Source organism: Chrysemys picta, chromosome 8, assembly GCF_011386835.1.
Source record: "Chrysemys picta bellii isolate R12L10 chromosome 8, ASM1138683v2, whole genome shotgun sequence".
NCBI classification, from domain to species: domain Eukaryota; kingdom Metazoa; phylum Chordata; order Testudines; family Emydidae; genus Chrysemys; species Chrysemys picta.
Window position 1 is genome coordinate 109,762,262 of NC_088798.1, and position 17,512 is coordinate 109,779,773.

At 51.3% G+C, this 17,512-nt stretch overlaps 1 protein-coding gene across 22 annotated transcripts in view; it reads right to left on the reverse strand.

The window, feature by feature from the left end:
• The window catches only part of UIMC1 (ubiquitin interaction motif containing 1), a 65,647-nt gene that overhangs the window by 17,342 nt on the left and 30,793 nt on the right, over positions 1-17,512 (reverse strand). For 17 of the 22 annotated variants that reach the window (XR_010589958.1, XR_006173020.2, XR_006173023.2 and 14 more), the window contains exons 3-9: positions 17,299-17,389; positions 12,414-12,538; positions 11,069-12,208; positions 10,959-10,994; positions 8,383-8,447; positions 5,361-5,449; positions 1,035-1,114 (exon numbers count right to left, since the gene is read on the reverse strand). Coding sequence is in view for 12 of the 22 variants with exons in the window: in XM_042844312.2 (XP_042700246.2) it covers positions 1,035-1,114; positions 5,361-5,449; positions 8,383-8,447; positions 10,959-10,994; positions 11,069-12,208; positions 12,414-12,538; positions 17,299-17,389 (1,626 nt within the window). In the remaining 10 variants the exon portion in view is untranslated. The remainder of the gene's footprint in view (positions 1-1,034; positions 1,115-5,360; positions 5,450-8,382; positions 8,448-10,958; positions 10,995-11,068; positions 12,209-12,413; positions 12,539-17,298; positions 17,390-17,512) is intronic. The other 5 variants (XM_065555197.1, XM_005282269.5, XM_024110814.3 and 2 more) reach the window with 3 other exon arrangements.

The following is a 17,512-nucleotide window of genomic DNA, read 5'->3' on the forward strand; positions in this document are numbered from 1 at the left end:
AGCCAACTGTCACTGCTGAGATACCTGCCCAGGTGTGGCACCACAGCCAGGGGGAGACAGCACTTAGTTCCAGGGCTTTGGAGTGGAGCCCAGAGCAGCGGAGCTGCAAGTTTTTGCCTGGACCTGGAGCGGAGCCGGAGCGTAGCTCCAAAGCCCTGCTTAGTTCCACGATGAGGCCTCGAGAATGGCCTTGCCCTGGATTAATGTATTTCATTTTATAAAAGCCAAGGCTCTGTGCTGTCCCCAGGCGCTCTGCTCCGCTCCTCTCTGGGCTCCACACGGGACCCAGGCTCTCTGGCTCAATCCAACCCAGCAAAATCAAACCTCCCCACTCAATCCCCTCCGAGAACACCAGGGGACAAGCAAGGTTTGCAGCATGCCCCAAGGTTCAATAGATTCTTCAGAGACCCAGCCTCACCCCTGAGATTACCAAAGTGAAGTTCAGTCATAGCAGGGAGTCACAGATACCCCTTGGCCCTGTCCCTCTCGCCTCAGGGCAAGCAACTGGCTCCCCTCCTGCAGCCCAACCATGGGGATTAGCAGCAACCACTTCAGCTGATCCAGGTGCTGCGAAGGGAGCTCCCGGCAGGCATGGGGCCAGTGGCTGGGATTGGGGAATCAGGGAGGGGTGTTAGGGCCCTAATGTCAGAGGTATACACCCTCCTCTGATCTTGGGGAACCCACTAGAGTTTGCTGGTGGAGCATGAGGATTTCCAGTTTGATAGAGGCCTGGAGCCTGGTCTACACTTAAACTAAAGTCAACATAGGCCGGCGCTCAAGGGGGTGAAAAGTGCCCCCCCCGAGTGCTGTAGCTATGCCAGTCTAAGCTCCCGTCTAGCTAGGCTGATGGAAGGACGCTCCATGGACTTAGCTAGTGTTGCTCCTGGAGGTGGAGTTCCTACCGCAACAGAACACCCTCTGTCACTGCAGTCTGGCCACAGACCCGGAGCTGCACTGCTGGAACGCCCGCTAGCGGAAACATGGTCTGGAGCTGGGACGCTTCTCTGGCTTTTCCCCTTCAGGGACTCACTTACCTGCAGAGGTGCATCTTTGCTGGCTGAACGGAGCTCTTCTCTCTCTGGCTCAATAGCTTCCGATGGATTTGGCTGAGTCTCTGAAACAGAAGTCTGCCATGTCAGCGTGGGCTGCAGCTCCTAGAGCCTTCGCGATCGCCGGGAGCTTAGCCCGTCGCTTGACAGGGTTTTCACGGTTTCTAACCAGTTCTCACAGATGTGTAACCCCACAGCTGGATGACAGGTTACAAGTCACAGCACAGAGTGCAAGGACAAAGCTGCTGCAGCTTCACAGGAGTGAGACTAAAGGGGACCCACAGAGCACGTGCAGTGCGAGAATGGAGCTCTCCAACCCAGCAGAGAGAGTCCCAGAATTCCCTTTGTCACATGGGCACCCTCCTCTCCTGAGCCTCATTCACCATCCCATGTTTTCAATATCAACAAAAGCCACACCCAGCCAGCTGCAAGGAACCTCTCGGCCTCCCTGTTCCTCCTACAGATTTCAGAGTGAAAAGCCAGAATCAGGACATCAGTGCAGGACCAACGAGGAGAGGCGGGCCTGGAGAAAGCAAACGATTCAGTTCCAATCAAGTTTGCTAATGAAATGTGAGATGAAAATTCCTTTTACCTCGATCCAGCAGCGGTCAATTTAGCGGGTCTAGTGAAGACCCGCCAAATCAACAGCAAATCACTCTCCAGTCGACCTCTGTACTCTAGGTAAGTCGACAGGAGAGTTTCTCCCGTCGACCCCCTGGCGGTGTAGACCCCGCGGTAACTCGACCTAAGGTACATCGACTGAGTTGCATAGTATAGGTCGACTGACCTCAATTGTGTAGACATAGCCTTAGAGACGCAGGGCTGGGAGGGACCTCCAGAGGTCACCTAACCTGCCCTCTGCACTGAGGCAGGACCAAGTAACCCTAGACCAGCCCTGACAGGGGTTTGCCCAACTGGTTCTTAAAAACCCCCAAGAACGGAGATTCCACAGCCTCCCTTGGGAGCCTGTTCCAGAGTTTAACTACCCTGAGAGTTAGACAGATTTTCCTAATATCCAACCTCAATTTCCCGGGCTGCAGATGAAGCCCATTGCTTCTTGTCCTGCCTTCAGTGACGTGGAGGACAACTCACCAGTGCCCTTTATAACAGCCCTTAATCGATTTGAAGACTTATCAGGTCCCCTCTTCTTTTCCAGGACTAAACTTGCCCAGTTTTTTTAACCTTTCTTCATAGGCCAGGGTTTTAAAACTTATCACTTTTGATGCTCTCCACTGGACTCTCTCCAGATGATCCACCCAGCACCCCAGCTGGGGCCTCCCCAGTGCTGAGCAGAGCGGGCCTCCTGTGTCTGACATGGGACACCCCAGAATGATATTAGTATTTTTCACAACTGCGTCACTGTCACGGAGTCACAGGCTAGGTGCTCTGGCACCGCTCTGAGGGACGTCAGGCAAGACTCTAGCATAGGGTTGCCAGGTGTCCTGTTTTCTACCGGAACGCCCAGTCAAAAAGGGACCCCGGCGGCTCTGGTTAGCACCGCTGATTGGGCTGTTAAAAGTCTGGCAGGCTCCCAACCTGGCTCTGTGCGGCTCCCCGGAAGTGGCAACATGTCCCTCGGCTCCTACGCGGAGGGACAGCCAGGGAGGCTCCATGTGCCATCCCCGCCCCAAGTGCCGGCTCCGCAGCTCCCATTGGCTGGGAACTGCAGCCAATGGGAGCTGCAGGGTTGGCGCCTGCAGGCGGAGGCAGTGAGCACGCACTACGCAAAGCCGCCTGGCCATGCCTCTGCCTAGGAGCCGGAGAGATACGTCACCGCTTCCAAGGAGCCCGCTGAGGTAAGCACCGCCTGAAGCCCACACCCCCTCCCGCATGCCAACCCCCTGCCCGAGCCCCCTCCCCAAATCCCTCATCCCCAGTCCCACCCCAGAGCCTGCATCCCCAGCCAGAGCCCTCACCCCCTCCCGCACCCCAATCCTTGCCCCAGGCCTGAGCCCCCTCTTGAACCCCAAACCCCTCATCCCCGGTCCCACTCTAGAGCCTGCATCCTCTCCCGCACTGCTGCCCCAGCCCTGAGCTCCCTCCCGCACCCAAACTCCCTCCTGGACCCCGCACCCCTCCTACACCTCAACCCCCTGCCTCAGCCTGGAGCCACCTCCCACACTCTGTACCCCTCGGCTCCACTCCCCAGCCTGTAGCCCTCTTCTGCATCCCAAACCCTTCATCCCCAGCCCCACCCAAATCCCCTGCAACCTATCCCCCGTCCCAGCCCGGAGCCCCCTCCCCCACCCTGAAACCTGCACCCCCAGTCGGAGCCCCCACCCCCTCCCGCAACCCAAGCCCCTCCCCCAGTCTGGTGAAAATGAGCAAGTGAGTGAGGGTGGGGGAGAGCCAGCGACAGAGGGAGGGGGGAATGGAGTAAGTGGGGGCAAGACTCAGAGATGGGGTGGGGCAGGGCCGGGGCAAGGGTGTTCGGTTTGGTGTGATTAGAAAGGTGGCAACCCTACTCTAGCACAGTCTCTCCTCCCTCAGGGCAAGAAGCCTGCCCAGCTTCAGCGCTTCCTGGGTCTGACCTCGGAGCGGTCAGGGCCCTGTTCACCCCGTGAGCTCCCCTGGCTGGGACACCTGGGGGAGCCTCACACTGCTCCAAAGGGGCCCTGCACCCCAACTCCATAGTCAGCAGTGACTCCCAGCCAGTGAGTAACACAGAAGATTTATTAGTCAACAGGAACACAGCGTAGAACAGAGCTTGTTAGCACAGAAATCAGGAACTTTCAGCAAAGTCCATCTGGGGGAGGAATCCAGACCCCAGGGTGCTGGCTCTCCCCATCCCTCCTCGAATCCCAAACCTGGAGACTGACTCGCTTTCAGGGGCCCAGCCTCAGACACACCCATTGCCCCTTCTCTGTCCTTTGTCTCATTTCTGGGCAAAAGGGTCACCTCATCGTCACCGCTCTCCTGGTTCCAACTTGTTGCAGCTGGCGGGCTCCTAGGGAGAGGGCTCCCGGCCATCAGTTGCCAGGTTCGGAGTGTTTTGGTCATTATCTGCATGCAGGCAGCTAGAGGCAGCCCCACCTACCCACTTGGGTCTCAGCAAAAATCACACACCCTTGTCCCACCACCTAGGTATTTGTTTAATACACAGGGGAAACTGAGGCGCGCACAACTTTCATGCAAAACATTAAGAAAATAACCTCCTACTTTGTCACAATCACATTGCTGATTCTCATTCAGTTTGTGACCCACTGTACCCCAGATCCTTTTTAGCAGTACTGCCACCTACCCAGTGATTCAGCATTTTGTAGTTGTGCATTTGATTTTTCCATCCTAAGTGAAGTACTCTGCACTTGTCTTCACTGAATTTTCATCTTGTTGATTTCAGACCAATTCTCCAATTAGTCAAAGTTGTTTTGAATTCTAACCCCGCCCTCCAAGGTGCTCGCAACCCTCCCAGCTTGGTGTCAGCTGCAAATTTTACAAGCATAATCTCCACTCCACTATCCAAGTGAAAATACTGAATCGTACAGGACCCAGGACCAGCCTCTCCAGGATTCCCACTAGATGTACCCTCCCCGTTTGACAGCAAATCATAATAACTACTCTTTGCATACAGACTCTCACCAGTTGTGCACCCACCTTACAGCAATTTCATCTAGCCCACATTTCCCCGTTTTCTTATGAGAATATCATGTGGGACTGCATTCAAAAGCCTTACTAAAAATCAAGATATATCCCATCTTCTGCTTCCCCATATCGGCTAGGCCAATAACCCTGTCAAAGGAGGAAATTCAATTGGTTTGGCATGATTTTGTTCTTGACAAATCCACACTGGCTGTTCCTTATAACCTGTTATCCTCTAGGTGCTCACAAATAGATCGTATAATAGTTTGTTCCAGTATTTTTCCAGGTATTGAAGTCAGACTGACTGATCTAGAATTCCCTGGGTCCTCTTTGTTCCCCTTTTTTCCCTGTTTGCCCTCTCCGGTCCTCTGGGACCTCACCCATCCTCCATGAGCTGTCAACGATATTCGCTAACAGCTCTGAGATTGCTTCAGGTAGTTCCTTAGTACCCCGGGGTTCAGCTGGATAGATTGGAAAGTTTCTCGGGATGGAAGTTCTGCTTTAAATCAAGAGGCAAACACAGATTGCACAACCAAGAAAAGAAACAAGCCAGCCACATGAATTTCAGCTCTGTGAAAACACAGCTGGGGGAGAAATCTTGGTTTTTCTCAATGAATAAAAACAGAGAGAAAAATGCTGGGCTTCCCTTTTGGGAGAACAATGGGGGATTTAAAGAGCAGATGATGTGTCCTTCCCAGTGCAAAGTTCAGTACATTTCAATATGGCTCTTACCAGGGCAAACTGTGATCTCTTCTTCAGCAGGGCTCTCCGTGACAATGTCTGGGCTCCTCTTACTGCCAAATGGGGTCAAGGCAGAAATGCTATCAAAGCAAACACACACATGTCAAATCAAATCAATCAATGTCACAGCATGCAGCTGGGTCACACACACACACACACACACACACACACACACACACTCCAGGATCTTTGGCTAATTACTGTCTGACCGCCAGAAAGGACCCGGAGAACTAACAAACATACAGGTTTAAAATGCCATGCAACGCCACATGGCTGAAAGGAACTTCCCTCTCCTAGAAGCCCATGATAAAAGGATCTGGAGGGTCATTGTGTCATGTGAGAGGAGTAAAAATATCGGCTCAGAACTAAAAGATGCCTTTGATCCTTTCTGTTCTCAGTTCTAGGAGTTCTGCGGGTAGCAGTGCTTCCTTACCTATATCAAGGAACTCGTTGGAGACAAAAGAGGAGGAGGTTTGCTTGACACTGTACTCCTCTTTCTCCCCATCCTTACTGCTAATTCTTCTTTTTATCCCTGTCCATGGCTTTCTAGCGCAGCAGGAACGTGATACTACTCAAAGCTTCCCTACAGCAAAGTCCTGCTAATGTTAGCTTAGTGGCTCTTTTGTGCAGTGTTTAACCATGTCTGGCTCCTCTGTTTGACCTTCCAGTTCCTCCATTTTCTCGCTGGAGTGCAATCTCTTTCTGAAACAGGAAGCCATTGCTGGGTAAGTCTGTTCCTCATGCTGACCCCCTCAGCCAGTATGCAAGAACACTCTTTAAAAGCATGAATCCCCACACCAGCAAATCAAAGATTTATTTAGCTTAACCACACACCTAGAGAGGAGGAAACAGCCACCATCGATTTATGACAAATAACCAAATTCTGAGCAGAAACCCCAAGTAACTTCTCTTTCCAAAGAAACTATCTCAAAGCATTTGTTATGAGCCCAAGCTGAGCATGGTTTACTGCGTGTGTAACACCGGGGTGACTTCGAAAAGACTCTCACAAAACAACTTACTATGACAGTTATAAAATGGGCTAATCAATTTAAAGTCAAACCACAGTGCTTGCTACATCACCTGTCTCTGAGTACAAAGCACAGAACCATTCCTTCACAGTCCGATCCGCTGCGCTCTGCACCAAGCGTGGGGCTCGAACGCCTGTGTGACTTCTGCTACTGGTGCGACAGGCGCCCCACACCCGAGCAGGGGTTCTCCTGACCAGCATGCCCAGACATTGCCCAACAAAGGGCTGCACTGGCACATTGCCAGCAGCCAGAGAGCTCGCTTGATGTGCACACAAATCAGAAGACTGCAGCCACCGTTATCTGCATACACAGGGGCTGTCTGCTGAAATGAGAAGTCACAGCAGGCAGTGGTGACGCTTGAGCCAAAAGAGAGCGGCCATCAGCTGCACTGTAGCATTCACGGGGCCACATTCTGGCACGTCAGCTGCCCACGGGTCAGATCGAACAGAGGATTAAACCTGCTACCTGGACACAAAGGAGCCCTCTGGAACCCCTTATGTTGGGAAGCCAGCATCCAGCCCAGCTGCTGTCCTGGACTCTGCTAGGGAGCCGCACCTTCTGAGACAGGCGCTGGCTACTGGCTACCTGAAACATTACCCTACCCCCCCCCCCCCCCCCCGTCTGGCAACAGGGGGTGGGAGCTGCCTCTTCCTTCACGTCCCAACCACAGGGCCTCCTGCTGCTCCGAAGGGAGGGAAGGCTCCACCAGTCAGCCTCTTTCAGGGGATCGTTGTCACCACCAGCTTCAAGCAGCAACAGATTGAAATTGACCCAACTAGTAGTAGCCTAAACAGGGCATACTCCCCAAGCACATTTCAGCAGCCACGAAACTTACCAGAGTCTGGTTTATTTCACCACCTCTGCTGCCTGGGACAGCTCTGCTTGGCAACAGGGGCCAGCATTGCATCGGTTCACACCTGAAGGTTTTCTTCCCAGCCATAAGGGCTAGACACCTTCTGCATTTTTTAAAAACTGCTAAAGTTCTGCAGAAGCCAGGCAGCAAAGGTCCCCTTGCGCCGCCGGGCGAGCTTCCTACTGGCGCGAGGTGAGCAGTCAGCTTTGGAAGCCCTGCCCCTAATCTCAGGTGTTCAGCCCCAATACTGCCATATCAGTGAGGGGGAGAAGAGAGTGGGGAGCAGGCAGGGAAAAGGCAGCAGCTTTATGCCAAAAGCATTTTGAATATAAAAGTAGTTTCAAGTACCATGAGAATCAAGCAGCTTCCCACAGCTGGGCTTGCAATGCCTGCAAATATTGAAACCTCCCTAGTAAACTGTTCCCCAAGTCCTCCCCATATGCCTGCCGCTCAGAGCTTATCTAGTCTGCAATAACAACTGCAAACCACCCCAGCCAATGTCTCCTAGCCCTGCAGTGAGAGAGGGCAACCAGAAGCCAACGCTCCTGGGGTCCTGTTCAGAGCCTGGTTTTACCGGACAAAGGGGTAGAGGTAAAATCAGAGGAGAATCGTGTTGCCATGGCCCATTCCCGCCACCGGCTGAGGCCTGGATTGGCTTCCCTGGAGTGCGGTTTCCATCTGGGGCACACAGGGGGCACTGTCTCTGGCACGACATTTTCTTTGCCTTCCCCCCTGTTCTTTCCTCTTCAAAGAAATCTCTTTTTAATAGACTCTCTGCATAGTTGCCTTCCTGGAAAGACCATGCGATCCTACTGCTGTGTCTCATCCTTACCGCCCCAGCCCCGTCCTATTGCTCTGTTACGTCCGGTCAGATTAGACTGCTGCTCCCCAGGACAAGGATCACGTCCGCTCAGCTGCCCTGCACAGCCCTAGCCCATGTCGGGATGCTGTCGTCACACAACAATGAGAGTTCTCCTCTCCCCATTGTCTCTGAGCTGACTCTGGCCGGCACTGTCCAGCGACATCTATCAGCAGCAAGTGCAGCCCGCAGCACTCCCAGAGCAGTCTCCTGCCTGGGGCGCAGGGTGGTGTGTCCAGGAACCAATGCTCTGAACTGACCCCTGCTCCTCACCTCTGTGTAATCTGCATTGGTTCCCCATCTTCAGGCATGTCCTCTGCAAATAGCGCCTGGGAGGCCTGGAAAGGAAATAATGCTGATCATAAATAAAACACAGGCCAGCAGCAGCCAGTTCCTCATTCTCCAGAGCCGGCTAAGATTTTCCAAGCTACCTTCCCGCCGTTCAATTACAGAGGGAGTGCCCTGTGTAAACCTTTCAGAGACCAGAAATCTGCCTGCCTGTGTGAAAGGCTTTGAAAAATAGGAAGGAATCGATTCAATTCACTCTGAACTTTGTTCATAAGAGCCTGAAAATGGTGAGTTTTTCTGACAACACTGATTAGCCAAATGTGACGGGGCTCGTTGGCAATTTGTGGACAATCAAGGGGCCGGTAATGGAATGAACCGACACAGGAGGTCTCTCGCCCGGTTTGGGTCACAGGGCAGTGTACAGAAGGGTACCATAAGCACTGTTCCTCGGCACAGCACCAGGGGAGAGGGGTTGATCACAGAGGAACTGGCAGAAAAGCAGTTACCGCTCCAAGTGGGTGTGGTGGGACGGCCAGCAGCTCCCCCAGCGACACAAGCCGACCACAAAGAGCAGCCTGACCCGGGGGTGAGGAACCTCCAGGTGCGGTGACCACACAGCAAGTGTGAAAAATCGGGACACTTTTTTTTCAGGGGGAGGAGGGATAGTTGCCGATATAAGACAAAGCCCCTAATATTGGAACATCTGGTCACCCCCAGTCCAGGCTGTGACAACACCAGGAGTTTTGGCCTAGAATTTCCCACCACTGCTGTCAGCTCCACCCCAGTTACTGCCGTGGGAAAGCACCGGCAGCCGACTCTGAACAGATTCAGAACTGCACTGGCCTTGGGTTCCCATCACCACCGCCAGCAGTGAAGTAAAGTCTGTGGCAGCAGCGGTGGGAAATTTGACAGAAAAAGTGGCGTAGACAAGGCTCAGGTGAGCTGTAAATATCCTGAACCTGGCAGCAGATCACCTGCAGTGGCTCGAGGTGAATGGGAGGGGGGCTCTACTCTTCGGTTAGCATCGGGGAAGAGGACGAGAAAGCAGATTGTAAAATGAACCCCACGCTCTTTTTTTTGGTTTTGCTTCTTTATGGCAGATGAAGACCTGCAGGGTTTTGTGCTCTGGGTTTCACAGAAAAGTTTTCAGGCTTTCCTGAAAATATCAGCAGGGTCGAATCTGCTCTTCCCTGGCTTTGCTGGAGGCCCTTGGGGGTTCAGACGACGTGCACTGTGAGCTCCTGCCTTGCATCTCTGAGACATCTTGTCTTCCAAAGTCCATTAGGCACTACGGTTACATATGTATTAACATCCCCCCCCCCAAGTTTTAAACAATCGGATTAAAAGTCCCTCCTTCCTCTCTCAATTGCTGCAGTTTCCAGTGTCTTTTGAGCCCATAATTTAGTTCTCCAGTCACCACAGAGCCTTCCAAGTTCAACAAGACCTGAATTTCTAATGGAAAAGATGAGGAGAAAAAAATGCTTGTGACACAAATCTCTTGGGTCCTTTGTATCCATCATAAAGAAGCCAAAAAAGGGCACAAGGCCAATTTTTTCCCTCTGCAGGTCACCTTTAAGGCTTGTTTAAATATAGCCTCCAAATCCAAGCCCAAGAAAGAAAGAAACAAAGGCTGAGCACAGACTGCATGGCACTTCTACATTCTACAGAAAATGCAGACATGATGCTTTTCCTGAGAGTGTTCAATATTACCAGACAGAATATAAACATCGCAGAACAAGGTAAGTATCTTTCTATCAATTGGGGTCAATGATCAAATACACTTGGAAATAGGAACAGAGCTGAGGCTGCCGTCACAGAGAAGATACAATTGTACAATGATCTGGGAGTAAGTCATTATGAAAAATGAGGGTTGGAAAAGGCTGACACAAAGCTAAAATACAGCAGTAATAAATACTTCATCTGACATGCAATCTGTTTAAACTTCGCAATGACAGAAAGCTGTCTTCAGCACTGCCAACAGTGCCCTGAAAAGTGGCAAACACTGACACCTAGTGTCCATCAGACAGAACAATTCGGGCCAGGCAGACTAACACTGCAAACTCGACAGCACCTGCTACCACAGACAACCCTTGGCAAGCAGCACACACACACACAGTTACTCTGGAGCAGTTCACTCTATGGTCTGCGGTAGAAAGGACGTAAGAGAAAAAGGTCAGTACAACGGAATAGGTGCCCCACCCACAAACCTGCCTGTTGTGCAAGAGGAAAAGGCCAGGCCATCAGCCTGGAACCACGTTTCCACCTGGACAGCTTGGGCGGGCAATTAAGCTGTGGTGCCACAGGTCACTGGGCCCCACTCGCATGCGCTTTGCCAACCCTGCTTGGGATTGCTCTAAGGCTCTGGCGATGAAGCTCTTGAAGGAGCGGGTGCGGCTCTGGAGCGCTGCCAGGCAGGCTGTACATGTGGCAATGCCCTGTGGTGCTCGGCGTAGTCTGGGAGCTGAGCACGCAGCAGAGGGGCCCTCTCCTCTCCTGTGGCTGAGCTGCTGATGGGGGAAGGGAGCCACAGGGCACAAACATTAGAAAGGAAAGGCACTGACCTTTGCTGGTGTCTGGTCTGTTGCACAGGTTGGCCCCTAGACAGAAGTCAAGAGCATTAGCACCCCCTGCTCATCCTATATGTACAATACGTACAAGCTGACTCCGTTACCTGGCAATAGCTGGTGGTTGGTTCCTCCTCGGACGTAGAGTTCTTTTCCTCTTCCAAGTTCTGCCCTGGATTCTGCTCGGGCTCCCTGTTCTTTGTGGCGAGAAGCCAGGCAGCACTCTCTGGCTCCTTCCTGCCATCTTCTGTGTCGTCGGGAACACCATTTTCCCTGCTTATTCGCTCCCCTTTCCCATGCTCATTCTGGCTCAGGGGAGAAGAGCAGGGCACAACTGGATCACCAAACTCCTTCTTCTGCAAGAGCTGCCTCTGAGCCTGCTTCAGGCTCTTCTGGTACACCTCCAGCTGGCACAAGATGACTTGAGTGTACTGGTTTGGGTCCACCCCTTTGGGGCAGAATGGAATACCCCAGTAATAGTGCACTGTGTCTCTGGCATCTTCCTGCTTGCACTTTTCATCAGCCATGCTCAGTGTACAAAGCTCGGGTGCGTTGTCAGGCACCTCATTCCGTTCCACGTGCTCAGCACAAACGGAGCCTTGCCCACGGTGCCCACGTTGTGGTGCACACTCAGGGCCTCCTGCTCCACAGCTCTTCCTTGGAATGCCACCTGGCTCCCAGGTCCTGCCCTTCCGGAGCACTGCTGAGCTGCCAGCCGTGGGCTCTCCCGCAGAGCTTCCAGTGCTGGCCAGAGGTTGCTTGTCTTGTTCCCCACCCATTGCTTTTGAAGTGCTGCACGACCCTGAAAACAGTCTCCGAGGCGTCAGTTGCCAAGCGCCTGGAGTAATCCGGCCAAAGGTGGGGCTCAGGGAGATCAGGTCCTCCCCAGAAGGGCTGGGTAACGTGTCCCTGAAATGGCTTCTTGCTGGTGAGGAAGGCTTTTCATTTGACTTGGTTAAAGGCTGGCTCTTCCCTGGAGAGACGATGATGCTGGATAATAGTGAGCTTTCAACTATTTCCTGGCTTAACCTTGTCAGCACTACAAGGGGGCTCTTGGCAACATCCGTCTGTCCATTCCCATCAGCTTTTGTGCTCCAGGAATGGGAGCTGCATTCCGACCGTGGGGAGTCGGGGCAAGGTGGCACAGCTCCATGGATCTCAGCCGGGTGGCTCTGCACTGGCTCGCATGTTGCCTGTGCAGGAGGTGATGCAGAGGTCACAGTAGGGGAATCTGAAGGCTGGTAGCTCTGAAAAACAAAAGATTTGCTTTTTACAACAACACAAGGAACAACCGAGGTTAGTCCCCACGTGCCTTACAAGTCACCCAGACTGCTATAGTTCTCCCGTCAGTCCACACAAACTAGCCCCCGTAAAGACTCCTTTCCTGCATGGAGACCAAAGGGAGTATGTGAAGCAACAGTTCTGTGAGCCTCTGTACAAAGGCACACTTACATTAAGGCTCTCGGCGATGGCCTTCCTCACAAGCTCCTCTTCTTCCTCTTCCCGGCAGTTCACTTGTCTGGCTTCCTGCTCACTCATTTTCAGAGCCAGTGCAAACTGTTCATCTTCAGTCATCTCTAAAGAAAGAAGACAGGTTACCACCACCTGGTGGTATAAAGCTACAGGCTTGGGTATATGGGGACAGTCAGGAAAATTAATCCAAATTAACTAAAGGAGCGAATTTGAAATGGATTAGTTAACCCACATTAACCACTGTGTGGATGCTGTTAATTCAGAATTAGTGGTCTTAATTTGGTATCTTAATTCACTTCTGAAGTTAAACAAACTAAACTGAATTAACCCACTTCAATTCTGACTTGTGGGAGGAGGGTTCAAACAGGGTTTAATGTGGTTTAACTAATCCACTTCAAATATACACCTTAATTAATTCAGATTAACATTCCTGGATGTCCCCACATAGACTAGCCCACGTGAACACCCAGCACGTATGTGGCACGTGGAGGAAGGTACCTAGGGACGCTCACATTCCTAGGACAAAAACTTACACCAGACCAAAGCTGTTAAATCTCAGCTTTCCTTAAGAGGTACTTTTGACATGGGCACAGACAGTACTAAATGCAAAATAATACACTTGTGCAATGCTGAATCACTGACCCAAAGCTCGGAAATTCAGTTAAGGTTTCCATAGCAATCCTAGCTCTGACTCCTTTGGTGTATTCACTACAAAAAGACTTTTCATCCCCTCAGCGTGCAACAGAGGTAGCATTTGGCATTGCTGCAGACAGGACGTGCACCTAAGGACACGGGAAGAAGCTAGACTTTGAGCACGAACCAACATATTTATAAGGTTCGGTCTCACTGGCAGAGCAGCAGTTCCTTTGCATTACACTTTATTACTGGCCACATATCACGTCACATTGCCCTGTGGTGTGTGATATCCTGGGCGGCCCTACTGAAGAGCAGGCAAATGAAGCAGACGCACGCTGTATCTGCTGGGCAGTACCCAGAAAGCTCTGCCACGTGCAAATGGCCCCTCGCCCTGCTCCCATCGCTGCTTTGATGGATCACTGTGCCAGGGCTGATGCATTCAGAACTGCTAGTTCAGCCGCACATTTCTTCCCAAAAGGATTCTTCAGTCACAGCAACCTAGAAGCCAGGCTGCCTTTCTCAAACCAAGCAGTTACTTGGGAGAACACCTATTTATTTAGATTCTGACCCCACACTTCACCATGCTTAAAATACACAACACCTGCAGAATGGAGAATGTGGAAAAGCAACTCAGCAGCTCTTAGGAGCTGAAAAATACATGGTCACAGTCACAACTCTAACACAACTGGCAGATGTCCTTCAACCCCCTCAGGCCTGTGCACACCTGCACCTGGGGGCAAACAAAGCCTGGACCCGCCTAGCCCGAAAGGCACTTTCTGAAAGCTGAGAAGCAACTAACCATTGGGGTTTTGAACAAAAGGGCCCCCTCAGCCTCAACTATAGCATCTCGAACACAGCCCATTTTCCAGGAGAAATGTCCCCCAGTAAAGCCACACCCAGGGACTCCTGGCCTCTGCTTTCTAAACCATTCGCTGCCTCCCGGCTGCACGTGGAATCCAGCAGCACTGTTTCACTTGAGAAAAACAGAGGAATGTGTTGACTTTTGTAATGACACCACATGACAGCACAACTGCATTCAGCCAGCCACAGGACATCACACTTTGGTGATGTTCTCCCATTCTGTGCTGACAAAGTTATTTACTCCACTGAAGTGAGGTTGGACCTTTCTTTCAACTATTCTGACTACAACTGCTGGATTCACTTATGTGCCATCTCAGAGCAGTGTATTGTTAGTTTCTGTATTTTTCTTTACAAATTAATCAAGAAAAAAGAAAGAGAAACAGGGTGATGTGAAGGCAGACTGCAATGCACTCAGGACCCAGGGGAATCTTTGTCCTTGGACAAAGTCATGCTGTAATTTTCCAGCTAGAAGGAACCATGACGAGAATTTTCTCGTCAGTGTAAACACTGCACAATTCTCCATATATCAGAGAAGGGTCCTGTCACCAAACATAACAATACTCTGCACTCAGCCAGCACCTTTCTTGTTCAAACCCCACGCCCTGTAAGCCAGGGAAGACTATGACCCAACCGGGCAAGCATGTACACATGCAAGTACATTTATGCATTTAAATAACCCCCACTGCAGTCACTGGAGCTCCTCATGTGCTTAAAGTTACCCAGGTGCACAAGTATTTGCAGAATGCGGCTATCAACACACAGGCAGTTCAATAAATGCACCGATTTCTCAGTAAATTCCCATTGTACCTTTGTTGTCAGTTCCACCCAAGTGGATGTGGAACAGCTAGAAAAGTGCTGCCTCTGGCAAACCAACGAGAAAAAACTGAAATGTGTTTGTTTCCCTCCCAGATGGGTAGGTGCTTTGAGGAGTGGGGAAGTCCCAGGCCTAGTTCCACCTGGAAATACGCAACTGCTGGGAGAGTGGATGGAGCCGCTCAGATCACGTAAAATCCAAAGGGACTGATCTGTTTCAGCCGAGCTGTGCGTACACTGACTAGTCTGCGAGACCCAGAATAGTACATCTGATCGTATCTAAGCACTGCACGCAGACACTCACAATGTGTGTGCGCTTGATGTTGATTATACTGGTCATAATTTATGGTGATTAGAAATTCTAAGTATTGTGTTAGCCTCCTACTGATGTGTGCAAACAGACTATTTCAGAACTCTGAGGCACGAAAATAGAAGCTGTGCTTTAGAAGGCAAGATGCATCTCAAGGGTGTCCAAATGAGATGGCAGATTCTCAGGGTTTCAGAGAAATAACCACCGGCCAGCAAATAAGGGGCACATGTGAGCCCATGCACACGCCCACCCTGAACCTTCCCACAAGAATGCCTCTGCTTTATATTTTTTAAGGAGTAGTAGTTCCATTATTCCAAAGCTGAGCTTCCTACATACCACACTCCAAGAGACACTGAAGACGTTCATCGTGACAAGGCATGAAATCCAACAGCCCATACCCACTGGGACCAAGCCCAGCCAAGAAACATGGTGGCAGGGGAGAGAGATGCAGACAGACTGTTTTTAAGACATCACAGCCCTAAACAAATTAAAACATTTCAGAGTCTTTTAAAATGCTAATATGGCAATTTACTGTGCAATTTATGTTTCCTTTTAACATTTCCAAAGTGAATGAGACGCCAACCCCACTAATTCTAGTTCTAACACTTGCTAATGCGAGATTAACTCAAAATGGAAATGCAGAATCGCATCATTTCCACATATCCAGAGTGCAATTACAATAAAGATGTTCCAATGTGCTTTAAAGCACCAACTTCAGCCAGAAAAGACGGAGAGCGATTTCTGTGGGGTTTGTCTCTGAATCAAACGTCACAGATCTACTAGATTTATGGCTTAGGTTAAAATGAGGAACATGGCAAGAACGGGAGGCTACGTTTTACAAACCAGAGCCTGGAGAGAGCGCCCAGCATGGGGAACGGGTTGGGGAGGAAGCTTCCACTCTGCCGGAAGGCAGAGTGCCTTTACAGAACCAATTTGCCATGCAATTCAAGAACACGTTTAAATACACAGAGAAAAAATATTTTTACTGCAAAGCTTAATCTGCCTAAAAATAAACACCAAAAACCTCATTCTCGTTTATAATCAATAAAAGAGCAGCCCTGAAACCGAAAGTGCCTAATTAATTATTGTTAGCTGACCCCTCTCTCCCAGAGACCTGCATCCAAATCCCATGGAAACCTTCCCCACGCTAGGTCAGGACGTAAGAGCCCACACAAGGCGTGATGCCCCAAGGCCTGCAGCAGGCCGTGTGTGGGAAGCTGAAGGGACAGCACACCGATCCCCTGCACACACGCCAGCTGTGGAGCGGCAGAGGAGTCAGCCCAGCCAAGACTCGGGACAGGCGCACCTCTGTGGCAGCTGGGCCACCCCTATGCTAAGGAATGGCCAATGGATATGCCCCACTCCTAGCTCCAAATCCAGTGGGACAGCAAGGCACGAAGACCCCAGAGAGCTGGACTCACAGTGCGCGTTAGCGCCCCCCCCCCCTTTGTTCAGGTTCCTCACTCCAGCTACTTCACGCAGAGGGCTTGGCCTTCTGCCTCCACAGACAGGGGGGCAGGATTTGCCCCATTTGGCCCAGATTCTCGGTGTACAGAAATCCAGCAAACTGCAAAGGTCCCGACCCATTATAGAGTGGCTGGAGAGCCAGAGGCGTGGGCCCCTTTCTCGTTACACAAGGAGCGCATGTGTGAGCCACACGCACGAGGGACATGGCCTATGATTCAGTCCCATTTTAACGCAATTCCTACAGCCGTTTCAGGAAACCTGCTGCCCCCGCCCTATTCTGTTATCTCCTTTGCTTGTCTGCCATGGGGCAAGCGGCAGGCAGTGCCAGGCAATGGCACTATCCAAACGGCAAGCCCAGTTCATTGAAATCAGCGTTCCCAGCAGCGTCAGAGATGCACTCCTCACTGCAGCTGTTGCACTAAAACGTTTCACTCCTCGTATTGTTTTGAACTGGATACGTTATTTGGAGCGCTGCCTCCGAGACGCCCAACCAGCAGCTCTAGTGGGGGACGCAGTTATTTCCTGGACAGCTCCACACCTAACCTAGATCTTGGATGTGATGTGCGCGCGCTCGCGCACACACCTAGGAAGAGCACTAGTGTGTGCACTCATCCTGGGGAACACACAAGTGACAGACAGTCTATTCAGGAAGGGTGAAATTCATCATTGTGCAAGGGAGTCAGCCTGGAATCCCAGGCAACCTTTAACTCCCCACCCCCACCCCCAAGATACTGACCGCGGTCTGGTTGCCCTCTACCCAGCTCAGGTAAGACCTACGTGCAATTTTTCTTTTAGCGGCAAACTTCACTCTATCCAGCTGCTGCTTGGTTCTTTTCTTCTGTAATCCATTCTCCTCCTTTGACTCCTGCTGCAAAGGAAAACACAAAGTACACAAATGACACAAGTAGTGGTGCCCTTCGCCCTTCCCCAAGACATGCAGACAAAAACACTGGCTCTAAGGACCATCCTCCATTTGTGTGACATTTGAATT